The following is a 13,241-nucleotide window of genomic DNA, read 5'->3' on the forward strand; positions in this document are numbered from 1 at the left end:
AAGTGTATTTGTACTCATTTATCTAGCTATTTATTAGAATATCCATTTGTTTGTTTAATTTACTGGACACGAATATTTTAAATCTATATATTAAATTATTGATAACACGAATGTATGACATACTTCTAGTTCATGTACAAATGGATTATTCACAATTTTTATAAATATCTCTATATTGCCAAAATCGTTCATTCAAATCTGTTAATGAATTAGAGATTTTTACCACGCCCTTGATATTTAAAGTAAAATACCAAAAATACCGAAAGTTATTTATCAAAGCTTTATCTGTTCAGCAGAAAACACTAATTTAGCATTTTTGAGTAATACCCGTTACCAATTAAATTGGGTCGCTTGGACATTTAGAAATGAATATATGTATTTATTGACCTTTATTCAAGTACTGATCGAAAATTATTATTATTTTTAATCTCGATCTTTTTTGTATCCCATACATTTACAGTAAGATTTTAAAGTTTCACTATATATGTTTATTTATTTTAAAGCTTCTATCGTTTCTTTAGTCTGTGGTGCAATCTCTAAAACTGTATGCAAGACTGAGATATGACGACCTTGTATATATATTAATTATTTGAGCAAATGTGTCAAAGATAAAATGGATAAAAGAGAAAAATGATCAAAACCTTAAAGTGAATAGGACAATCCAATAAGAATAAGTCCCCAGACAACCTCGCAATTGTTCTAATTTACGTATTAACCTAAGTACAGTTAGTTAAGGGGGCTCCTGGGTATAAATCAAATTTTTTTTCTAATATAGGATTTCGCTATATTTTTTTATAAATGAACTTTATCCTATACTTAATAGAAAAATGAAATTAAAAAATGGAGTCACCGTTCATTTAACTCACAATCATCCTCCGGAAGAAGCATACATTTTTGTTAATGTCCTCTTTTTCTGTTGAACTAATAGGCGAAATTGAGGTAATATCGAAATAAAAAAATAACCTAATTACAGAAATCGCTAAAAGTTTACAATTATTTAGTTTATGTATAGCTTATTTGAAAACAATAATAAAAAATATAGGTCACCGATGAGTTAAAAAAGATATTTAAAATTTAATGCCAAAAATGGCATTTTTTTCAACAAAGGGAGATAATTTGGAGCTTTTTCAATGATGTAAATATTTTAAAAGTCTTCTGGGGCCGAACTGAATCGATTATTGTGGTTGATTTTTGTACCAAATCATAAAGTAATAACTAATAGTGTAATAAATAAAATTTGTAATAAGAAAATAAAGGTTTGATTTTTTCCTGAAATTTTTGTACCCACGAGCCTCCTTAAGATCGAAAACTGAGATTTTATAGAAGTCTTTTTATAATTTTTTTAAAAAACGGTTGCTGAGTCAATTTTCGTCGAGACATGATTGTTTGCAAATTTTGTTTTCAGTGCAATATGATGAGTAACAGGTGCAATGTTTAGATTGTCTTCATGACCGACTTTGTGGAAAATACGCCCCCGCCCCCTCCCTAGAAAATCGATCGCGTTTGTCGATGGTTTGCCACAATGGGATTTCCTATATAGCCAAAGACAATAAGATGGGCTTCTGTAATTAGTTTTTTCGGGATTATCCCTACGCCAGTTTAAGCTTACTTTCATCTGTAAAGGAACTAAGGGTGAAAGTTTAGGGGTCGGAAATAATGGTTCAGAGTTAGTATTTGAGTTGAGAGTCAAGCTGAAAAGTAAATTTCTCCTTTATGATTCTATTTCGATAAATCGACTCTGATATCAATATTTCAAGATGAACGGTATGAAGTATACAGATGATAGGTTCAATTCTATGACAATCTTATTCCACACGTACACTATAAGAATTTCATTAACGGTACAACGACTTATAATAAGAGGTCAAAATATTAAAAAAACGACCCGTTCCAAATTTTGTCGTTTCGCCAAGGTACGCAATACATTCACGAAAACAACACAAATCAGATAAAAATGACAGCTTTGCAAATTTGACATAGCTTTAATCGTTTTTCAATAGATGTGCATACAAGCGAAAATATCATAAGAATTCGCCAATAAAAAAAAACTTCACCGCTTTATTAAAACAATAAGAATGAAATCTAGCACTATACATAGTATACAATTATTATGGATTATGAATATCAAAGCAAATTCGTAAAATGAAATGTAACAGGAAATGGTCAAATCAATTACACAACTTATTAGAAGAAATACCTATCTCAATATAACAAATTGCGGATATCTAATGGGAAAGTAAATGATCATTTTAGGGACTCATTCAACATTTAACTAAATTGAAATGAAACAACGCAGAACTTCTCGCTACACACATATTTCGTAATACCAACACTGTCTTTAAATGAGACGCGTACACACTGAACTACTGTTTTTCTACAAAATATGATACACCAACAAATACCAAATTATCCATTAGATACCCTTATAACTTCAGACAGAGGAACAAGAAATATACATATATATGTATACTTACCATTAAAGGCTACATAAAACCAATAAGAACTCATATACAGTGTAAATTTTTTTCATAATATCTACAAATTATAGCACATTCGAAAATGTTACCAAGAATAACAGCTCTTTGTACAACCGTTTACAGCTTCAAAGAATAGATTTCTATATATGATCTTTAAAAATATTATAAAATAGCTTTACTAGTATAAAGTTTTTTTTCAAACAATATACAAAGAAACATAAAACAAAAACACTGTAATACATTGTTTTCTTCTCACCTAAATATCACTTACAAATGAAATATAAACTCCTTATTCTTATAATGACTTGAAATATGTTTATGTGAAAATAAGACGATCGATGATAAAACTCTCCACCAGAGACCAAATGACATAAAGTCAACACATATAGGTCACAGCATTAAAGATTCGCGATGCAACTATTTTAGGAAACTTTGACTCATTAACCTCAAATATATAATCATGGCAACTCGTCCATGATGTCATTGACCCTTTATTTGAGATACAAAAAGAGTTACATTTACAGGTTAAATAAATAGATGTGTATGTAAAAAACGAGGATCATTCAATAATTTATATTTATTTCAGGCTTTAAAATTAGTGCCCGATGAAATGTCAACACTTGTAGCAAAGTCCAGATGTCATCAACTGATGGGAAAACGAAAGAAAGCGATGCAGGATGTAGAAACAGCACTTAGTTTAGGACCCCTGTTCCACGAGGTATGTACATGTTGCTTAAAATAATCATGTTTTGTTGTTATTCTTTAAATTTTTTATAATGATATCCCTTTTTGTATGATCTAATTATTGTGCTGAAATTTTGGGTTTCCAGACTGAATAACAAAAGTGATAGTGTCTAGACTGAACAACAAATGTGACAATGTCTAACAAATTGGATAATGTTAAGATTGAATAACAAAAGGGACAGTGTTTAAACTGACATAACAAAAGTGACAATGCATATACTGAATAACAAAAAGTGATATTGTCTAGACCGAAACACAAAAGTGACAATGTCTTAACTGAATAACAAAACTGACAAAGTGACAGTGTCTTAACTGAATAACAAAACTGACAAAGTGACAGTGTCTTAACTGAATAACAAAACTGACAAAGTGACAGTGTCCTAACTGAATAACAAAACTGACAAAGTGACAGTGTCTTAACTGAATAACAATAGTTACAAAGTGACAGTGTCCTAACTGAATAACAATAGTGACAAGGTGACAGTGTCTTAACTGAATAACAAAACTGACAAAGTGACAGTGTCTTAACTGAATAACAAAACTGACAAAGTGACAGTGTCTTAACTGAATAAAAAAACTGACAAAGTTGTCTGTCAGTTGTTTGTCTCAAAACTTGATTTCTTGGTTATTACTTTCTATTTAAACTGAAAACCTAGCATATATAAATTGAAATCTGAAACTAAGTTTGAAATCTTGATCCTGTAATACTAATTATGGTTTGGTTTGGACTGTAGGGCAAACTGACTAAAACCAAACTTGTTTTTATAGTTGGTATCATGCAAAGTTTTAGTTTTATGTTTTTTTTGTTTATATGCGATAAATTTGACTAAGGTAATATTTGTTCTTATAAGTTACATCTGGGTTATGTCGTATCAATTTTTGACAATTGTTTTCTATCAACAGAAATTACGCCACAGTCCTTTTTAGTCTCCAACTATGCATCAATTCATTTGTATTCATGAATAATAGATGAATAAATCTACTTCTGAAATTTTTTGTAGTTGCATATATTTATTCGTCATATATATATAAGCTGCAATTTCGACTTGATTCTAATACTGCATCATTATTGACAATGTTTCATATTTGACATATGAAAGCTGTATTTCTGGCTATTATACAAAATGTTGTGTGTTATTGCCATTAGGACTAAAGTCATTAGTCATGCGATAAACAGTAACGTCTTTTGTTGATTTTAAATGGTTAAACTGTAACAGTTAAATGATTGGATTATTTTGTTGTATATTTCATTGTTATGTTATTTGATTGTTTGTTTAATCAAACAAAAGTGTTATATATGCTAATCCTAAAGAGATTTAAAAAACATTGCATATAGCTTTGCGGAACTACTCTGTAACAATTAAGCAAGTTCAGTACCCTAATGTCTTTTTGTTTATGCCCCCAAAATAAAATAAACATTGGCATATTATATGTTTTTGATTATAAGAGCATGAAAGTTATATATTTTGGATTATAACGGATTTGGATTACATATGCATTATTTAATATAAGCCATGTTTCGTTGTGAAAATAAATCGAATTTGTTGCTTAATAACAAACCCTTTGGTGGAAATATGCAAAACAAATGCATACTTTAGGTAATCAGTGCATATAGTATTGTTATCATAATCCATAAGCTCATAACAACCAACATTATACTATGATTCCACTAACTCATATCTAAAAATAGAAACGGATAATGATAACGTCACATGTTAAGCTAAAAACAAAAAAATGTGTATAAAGAAGCGTATTAAAGAAAATAGTTTTTTTTGCTCGACACCAATACTCATACTCTATGCATTGAAGGCCATGCGCACACTGTTGCGGATCAAGAAATTTTTATAAGAGGGGGCCCTCTACTGACTGCCTAAGAAGGGACCCGCTCCAGTCATGCTTCAGTGATTCTCTCTACAATCAACCAGTTTTTCCCGCAAAAGGGGGGTCCCGGGCCCCCCTGAAAAAACCCTCTAAATTCGCCTTTGGCACAGTCACTAAAGTAGAACTGTATGATATGTTTTGCCCCTGCAATTCGAAAATCAAACACTATTACAAAACTATCAATATTCCAAAAATGTTAATTTGTCAGAAAGTAAATTGATATGAAAACACATAACTCAGATAGACCAACTTGGTATACACTGAAATATATGTTAAACCACTTTTAAGTACTCACTGCACACACCTCCTCCTTTACCTTTCTATGCCACAGACAACACGCAAAAAAGAAACTCAACAATGCAGCTAGTAACAGGATGATCTCCAATTTAGACAAGAAAACAAGAATGTGTCTATAGTACACGGATGCCCCACTCGCACCATTAGTTTCCATGTTCAGTGGACCGTGAAATTGGGGTCAAAACTTTAATTTGGAATTAAAATTAGAAAGATCATATCATAGGGAGCATGTGTACTAAGTTTCAAGTTGATGTGACTTCAACTTCATCAAAAACTACATTGACCAAAAACTTTAACCAAAACTTTAACCTGAACTTCTTACTATCATTTTCTATGTTCAGTGGACCGTGACACTGGGGTCAAAACTTTAATTTGGCATTAAAATTAGAAAGATCATATCATGGGGAACATGTGTACTAAGTTTTAAGTCGATGTGACTTCAACTTCATCAAAAACTACCTTGACCAAAAACTTTAACCTGAAGTGGGACGAACGGACGGACGAACAGACGAATGAACGAACAGACGAACGAACGAACAGACGAACGAAAGGACGAACGAACGGACCAACAGACCAGAAAACATAATGCCCCTCTGCTATCGTAGATGGGGCATCGTAGGTGGGCATAAAAAGTCACATAATTCGAAAAAGGAGAGGCAAAATAAGATTGCTATAGAGAAAGCTAGCTGGGGTTACTACAGCTGTTTGTCGAGAAAACATTATTGGCCAAAATTTGTTTTCGGTCTGCTAACCAATGTCGACACAAGATGTGCATAGATTTATCAAATGTTATTCAAGAAAGTGCATTAGATTAGATATCAAACAATTTTCAATGATATATAAAAACTTTGGAAAATCTTAAATATTGCAACAGGAGAAAAGAGAAAATAGTGGATAGGGGAAAACTATTTATTAGCAATATCTAGATACCAAAATGTTTGTAATTACAGGCACTATTCCAGAAAGCTGAATTACTTTTCATTGACGGGGAGTATGATACGGCATTGGTCTATTATAATAAAGGAAATAAACAAAGACCAGATATCCAAGCATTCCAAGATGGTATCTTTAAGAGTCAAGATGCATTAAACAAACATGGTTCAGGTACGTTTTTTTTAATTGCTATATGATAAGTTATCATAATATATAAAATTAAATGATATTGTTTAAATATATACAATATAGTTTTAAAAAAGGTAAATTCAGGAGATAAAAAAACCCACAATGTTATCCAAATTTGTTCATGTAAATAATGAACTTTCACTCAAAGGCGTATTTTAGTGTGGTTGTATATATCATGATATATATCTTCATTTACAGCAAAAACAAAGAAGAAATCGAATGTACCAACAGAAAGTCATGGAAATCCAACAAAAAGGGTAAATCTTATAGCATTAGTCAATGAACCGTAAACAAACATTTTTTAACCAGCAAATACGTCAGGTTATTTAAGCGTAAAAACAATAGTTGTTCATTTTAAATAATTAATCAATACACAACTTTACTTAACACATTCTAATTTATAAAAGACGTTCGTCCTGAATATGCATGAAATATTTGCCACTGGACGTTAAGCAACTAACAATCAATTTAATCCTGAAAACGTTCTTTTTTATTATTATTGATATGTTTACGTTTTAATGGGGGACATTCAACTATTTTCCCATTATAGAGGCATTTGAATCTGTCATCTGTTGTAGAACTTTTTCGAGAGGCTGCTTAAATTTCGTTTTTTAACGATATTGCCCATGATATAGGTTTACCATGCAGTATGTTTAATAAAATAATTGTTTATACACCTAGGCTTCATATATACTAAAATAACACACATTCTTGAAGATCTCCCATCATCTATATGGAGAACGTTAAACTTACTAATTTTGAACTCTTTTCTTATATAAAAATCCTTACGTTGATCGACAAACATTGAAGGAAGCTGAAGGACACCTCCCGGTGCGGGAGTTTCTCGCTACATTGAAGACCCATTGGTGGCCTTCGGCTGTTGTCTGCTCTATGGTCGGGTTTTTGTCGCTTTGACACATTCCCCATTTCCTTTCTCAATTTTATTGTTTAAACAAAGTTGATAATTTTATGGCAGTGGTTTTTTTTTGCTAATAGAAAAGAGACGTCCAACCGCAATTGAAGAAGAAGCTGAATACATCAAAAGAGAGTACAGTTCCATCCAGGAATATGGGAACACCAACTACCCGTAACGTCAGGAATAATACTTATACAAGTAATACACCAGAGAGCAAAACTTCAACTCCAAGAAATGTTCCTACTCCAAGCTTTCGACATCGTCAAGCTCAGGCTAATCCATTGCTTAGGATGGAACATCTGAAAGGCTCCATGGAATCGCTGTCCAAACCTTCTGTAGCTTCCGGTTCCGAAAAAGAAATGAATGAAGGGGAGATTACAGAACGAAGAATGAAACAACTGCTGGGTAGAATGTATAATGACAAACAGTATTTAGAAAGACTTGTTGAACAGGCTGGTAAGTAGTAAGGCAAATACGAAGTATGATCAATATGTAAATATATTTATATTTCAGAATTTAATGTTTCGTTTTGTTATTTTATTGGTATATAAAAGCGTTGACCAAAACTCAAAACTGTTGTATGAATCGCGGTATAGTTCATTCTAAAAATGTACACACGACCAACGCTTTTAAAACGCTATAAAATTACAAAACGTTTACAACACTCATTGTACAAGGAAAGGTGTTTTTGGCATTAGCAAAAGGAAATGATTACTTATATGGTTATGGTAGCTGTAAAACTAGGTTTAACCCACCATTTTCTTCGGCAGTCGTTTTCTACTTGTTCTGGGCATTGCATGCATCGATGCAGTTCCACACCTAGTGTTGGTTTTGTTCTCACTGTCTTCTTTTGTTGTGAATTTTAATTGTTATTTTCAAGTTATAAAGTTAAGGAGAAATGAACAATCCGTTAATATGATTAATCAAAAAATAAACATCATGTAGTCAAAAGATCGGCGGAACATACCAAAGGGATATTCAAACTCATAAGTAAATGATAAACTGACAACGCCATGTTGCATTGTTGCGTCGACATGAGAAGACAGTAACATGTTTTATTCTAACAGATTTTTCTCTTTCCGGATAGTATCGTGATACAATTCAAGGAACACACTACTTGGTAATTGACTATTTTACATACATATATGACATGTAATAAAAGCAGAATTTAACAAAATGCTTTTCTTTTACAATTGTCTTAATGTTTGTAGGAGAACTCCCTTCTGGATCAATAAGTTTGTCAAACATGGCAGAAAATGGTTTGAATTTCCTCTATGACCGTGTACTTTATTGGGTACGTCAAGGCCGTATATTACCACCAGAAGCCCCAATTTTACCACCACCACCTCAACCAAAACCTTCCAAATTACTGGATAAACGGACATCACCACGATCAGATACAAGCAGTGGTTCGAGACCTAGTGTTGATGCAAAATCATCAAAGTCGGACACACGAAAGTCGGAAGTAGGTGTTAAACAACCTGCTTCGTGGTTCAGATATTTGGAACAAAAGAAAGTTGCTAAAGTTTCAAATAGAAAGACAAATAACCAGGGTAGGTTTCTAACTGTGTTAGAAGGACAGAAAATGGAATTAATAGAAAACAATGAGAACAAAAAATCTCTTAGTCCATTAAGACCTACGCCACCAAAAACCGAAAAGCCGTCCTTGAAACGAGGAAGAAAACGTAAAGGTGCGCGGTCAAGTGATAAAGAAAATTCCGATACGGATTCAGGATTAAATATAAGCTTTACAACATACAGAGGAAACAGTGACTATGGTGAAAATCACATGTCTTTTGAAGACATTGAACCGATCAAAGAGGAATCGCCATCTCCAAGGAAAATGTCATCTAAAAGGCTCGTGAAATACATGAAAAAGGACAAGAAAGAAAAGCAGGCACAACGTCGACAACAGATGATACATTTCGTGAATAAGGAAATTGAAGACATTGAAATTGGTAAGTTAAAAAAATATAAATGCCATGATTTGTTTTAAGGGTTGCAATAATGATTATTTTCAATAAAAAATGGAGTTAAAAATAGTAAAAGTCATAAAGGTATCATACTTATACATTGTTACAGTGCCAAACTGTGGCGCGCGTTTTGTCTACATAAAACCCATCAGTGGCAATCAAACAAATTGATTAAAATATGAAGCTTGAAAACATCGAATACCAAAATATCGAAAAATTGCGCCATAAATGTCTAAGGTATTAATGCTTGGGGTAGTAATCCTTTGTGTTTCGAATCGAGTGATTCCTAACATTTATGAACAGAACATCAAAATAGTAAGAAAAAGACTGTTAAACGTAAAATAGATATGGAGAAAATCGATGTGTAATTACATATTTGAAAATTGCATCATACTTACTATTCTATACTACTAAAGGAAGAGACCAATTTCATTGAGCCGCAACTCCTCTGAAACCATACAAAGTCGGAAATAATTGTGATATGACGTATAAATGTAGTGTTTTGCACTTCCTAAATTTGTCTTTGAAACAATTCCCCCCCCCCCCCCAGAAAACACCATTTTTTTTAGATAATATCTCAGTTCGGAGACCTGTTTCAACACTTGCCCAATTGTACGTTCGAGGGCACCTTCTAGTCAAATTCTTACGTTTAAGCAGTAAGTAACTTTTAAAAAATGTGTATCATAAATCAAATATTATTTAAAACTGAAAAATGTCATAAATGTCTTTTATAGCATATGTAGATGCCAGATACATAGACTGTTCGCAGAGAGCTGAAGCATGTTTACAGACTATAACAACCTTTGATGGTGAACCACTTCCGAATGTTATGTCAATGATTGGTAAACTCCATAGCTACATCGGAAATTCAGCAATCGAAAACAAAGAATTTGAAATGGCCTTACGTCATCACGAACGTGATCTACAAATTGGTGAAGAAAGGTATATATTTCATGCAGATTTAGTCTCATCCGATATCTGATAATATAGTTTTGGATGTACATTTTGAAATTTGATCCATCTTTACATAATTGATTTTACATTTCCTACCTGATAGATATGAACGAAATATAATAAAAATACAATACTCTTCCATCAAAACTAGTAGTAATTACCAAATCCATTTCATCAAAAACTACGAGATTGATTCAACATTTCAAACTGAAGCCAATATCATCAAGATCAAGCGTGCCTGCATGGGAGTTCAAATCAACTTTTAAAAGCATTACCAATTAAGCAAAATATATGTGTGTTCTATAAAATATCTTTGAAAATTGGAACCTCAAACAAAAAGTAAAATAGCAGTTTAACAAAAACCGTAGAGACAACATAAAAGAAAGGAGCAAAACCTAGATTGTACAAAAATAACGCCTTTTTTCATCTCAGAAGTAAGATTTTGAATCCCTCTACTATTATCTTCGAACATAAATGAACAATTTCATCCTATACACATGTTCATGCCTCAAATCATCAAAAGTTTGACAAAATGAAAATGTGTTCTATGTAAATACGTCAAATACTGCAGTACTGAGAACTGTGTGAGTAATACTCGAATAGACCAATATTAAAGCAATAAAGCAATGCCAATAAAACCAAGCACATTATATGTACTCATTCAGAATAATGAGTTTGTAATACCCTTGAAATAATGGCATGTTTTTTTGTTCCAGTGACGACACAGAAATGATCTCAAGAGCCCTTGGAAATCTAGGAAGAGTTTATGTTTCTCAAGGAAAACATCAAAATGCTTTAGAACTGTAAGCTTAAGCGCTGATAATCCATTGTTGATCTAAGTATTCAAAAGATAATTTCAGATAAAATGTCATTTAAGATCATATAAGGATATGGGATATCAATTCATGACAAAAAAAATAGTACAAGCACAGTACAAAACACACAAAAAGCAAAGAAACAGCGCTTGTATTGCTGTTCTTAATCGCAAAGTCACAGTAAGGACTTCAACATCGAGAAAATAGACGCTCAACTCACAGCAAGTTGAATACGGACCTTTGTAACGGTTTGATATGATTGAATTGCAAAATAATTCGGATAGACTATGATCGATGTAACACAGCCAAATATAAAATACCAAAATTGCATACATTTGATGAAAACCTATAAGTAAGGTTTCAAACCGATGTGCATTATTTTTACCTTTACTTTCTGGACCGATTCATATATTTTTCTGTGTTGTGCGTTCTGTTTAAGCTTGTGTATCATCCCTTTCGTTTAAATTTTGTTCTTTTTCAATTTTGTCAATCATTGATATGTGACATAAAAAAGTATTCAACGGTACATGCATAGTATTCATATATGTCTATAATATAATCAGGAACATATATACTGTTCCCAGATATAATACATTAGAAATATATTATTACTATTTTTTAAGATTCGTTTTACTTAACTAAATAGATAGTACCTTAGTGACTGTGTTTTTAAAATAATCAAAACATGTATATCTATAGTACATATTCTATTTTGGAAATCAATACATATTTAGATTTTCCCGAAAAGTTCCATATTGTGCTACACGATTGGAAACAGCCTGGTTATACCATGAGATTGGGAACTGTTTCTTGATCCTTCAACAGTTTGAATTTGCACGTGAGGCAGCACGACGTTCATTAGAGGCAGCCGAGGAAGCTGTAGAATGGAGCTACCAGTTACAGTCTAGTGTTCTGTTGGGAGTTGCAGAAGGTAAGACAAATTATGAAAGTAAAATGAAATATAATACTTCCATGAGCAAACTATCAGTTCCGGAGGTCAAGGGGTGTTCTTATGATTGATTGATTGATTATTAAACCACTTTCAACACTACACTCCTATTTCGTGGCAATCATTTTTAATTGGTGGAGGAAGTCTGGTACCTATGTAGAACCATCAAACTTCAGTAGGAAACTTAAAATCCAGTCAATTAAGATTGGAGTCGAGCGTTCCTTCCACGTGCGGGTGTGGAATACACAACCTCAGTGTTGACAAGCTAGTGATACAGAAGTTCAACTTCTTAGACCACTCGGCAACCAACACCCTCAGGTGTTCTTACGAGTTGTGTAGAATGTCATAAGAAAGAGTGAATATGCCATAGTTTTGAATGGTGTTGGCAATGACAGATGAAGTCTAGTATTTTGAATTTAGATATAGACATTATTGTATTGCATTTTAATTCTGTCGTGTATAAAAAAATGTTGGTGTGCAGTTTTGTGTTACACACGTAGTGTTATTTTGTCAATCGTTTTCATAATCTATTTTGAGTTTTACTGATTTTATAAATCATGTTGAAATTATCAAAGATTTCAAAATTCTTACGGTAAACCGAAAACTATAGAGAAAGCATCTGATTTAGTTTAAAGGATTATTATAAAGTAAAACTAATCAATCTCTGAGTATTGTAACCTGCTTGTCGCAACCAGTCATCAGTATATTTCTTCAAAAGGTTTAAATTTTATCATCTGAAATAATGTACATAACTATTTTCAGTGAAACTGCGGGAATATCATTCTGCCTTCAATACTTTTGAGAGAGCACTGGACCAAGCTCGCATGCAAGGTAAAATGACCAAATCAAGATAGTTTGTAATTGCTCACATTGCTGCTTTACTCTTTTTTTATTTTTATTGTTTCTCTTTTTTTTCGTCGACTAATTATACGTACTATGCTTGAGAACAAAAAGCCGTAACAAATTTGTTAAATGTTCACAAATGTCTTAGTGGACACGTTTTTTGTTCGGCTTATAATTATAACGTAACTATGCTTAACATGTTATATAAGAAGTGTTTTTTTAATATACCAATTAAAGCTAATTTAACATAGGTGCGTTGGTTAATTTATA

The 13,241-nt window shown here is 32.3% G+C and overlaps 1 protein-coding gene across 2 annotated transcripts in view; it reads left to right on the top strand.

The window, feature by feature from the left end:
• The window catches only part of LOC143063012 (outer dynein arm-docking complex subunit 4-like), a 180,194-nt gene that overhangs the window by 5,085 nt on the left and 161,868 nt on the right, over window positions 1-13,241 (top strand). For both annotated transcript variants that reach the window (XR_012974920.1, XM_076234911.1), the window contains exons 2-10: window positions 3,064-3,195; window positions 6,350-6,503; window positions 6,720-6,778; window positions 7,518-7,893; window positions 8,649-9,395; window positions 10,145-10,352; window positions 11,081-11,167; window positions 11,914-12,110; window positions 12,891-12,959. Coding sequence is in view for 1 of the 2 variants with exons in the window: in XM_076234911.1 (XP_076091026.1) it covers window positions 3,064-3,195; window positions 6,350-6,503; window positions 6,720-6,778; window positions 7,518-7,893; window positions 8,649-9,395; window positions 10,145-10,352; window positions 11,081-11,167; window positions 11,914-12,110; window positions 12,891-12,959 (2,029 nt within the window). In the remaining variant the exon portion in view is untranslated. The remainder of the gene's footprint in view (window positions 1-3,063; window positions 3,196-6,349; window positions 6,504-6,719; window positions 6,779-7,517; window positions 7,894-8,648; window positions 9,396-10,144; window positions 10,353-11,080; window positions 11,168-11,913; window positions 12,111-12,890; window positions 12,960-13,241) is intronic.

This window comes from Mytilus galloprovincialis, chromosome 2, assembly GCF_965363235.1.
Source record: "Mytilus galloprovincialis chromosome 2, xbMytGall1.hap1.1, whole genome shotgun sequence".
Lineage (NCBI taxonomy): Eukaryota > Metazoa > Mollusca > Bivalvia > Mytilida > Mytilidae > Mytilus > Mytilus galloprovincialis.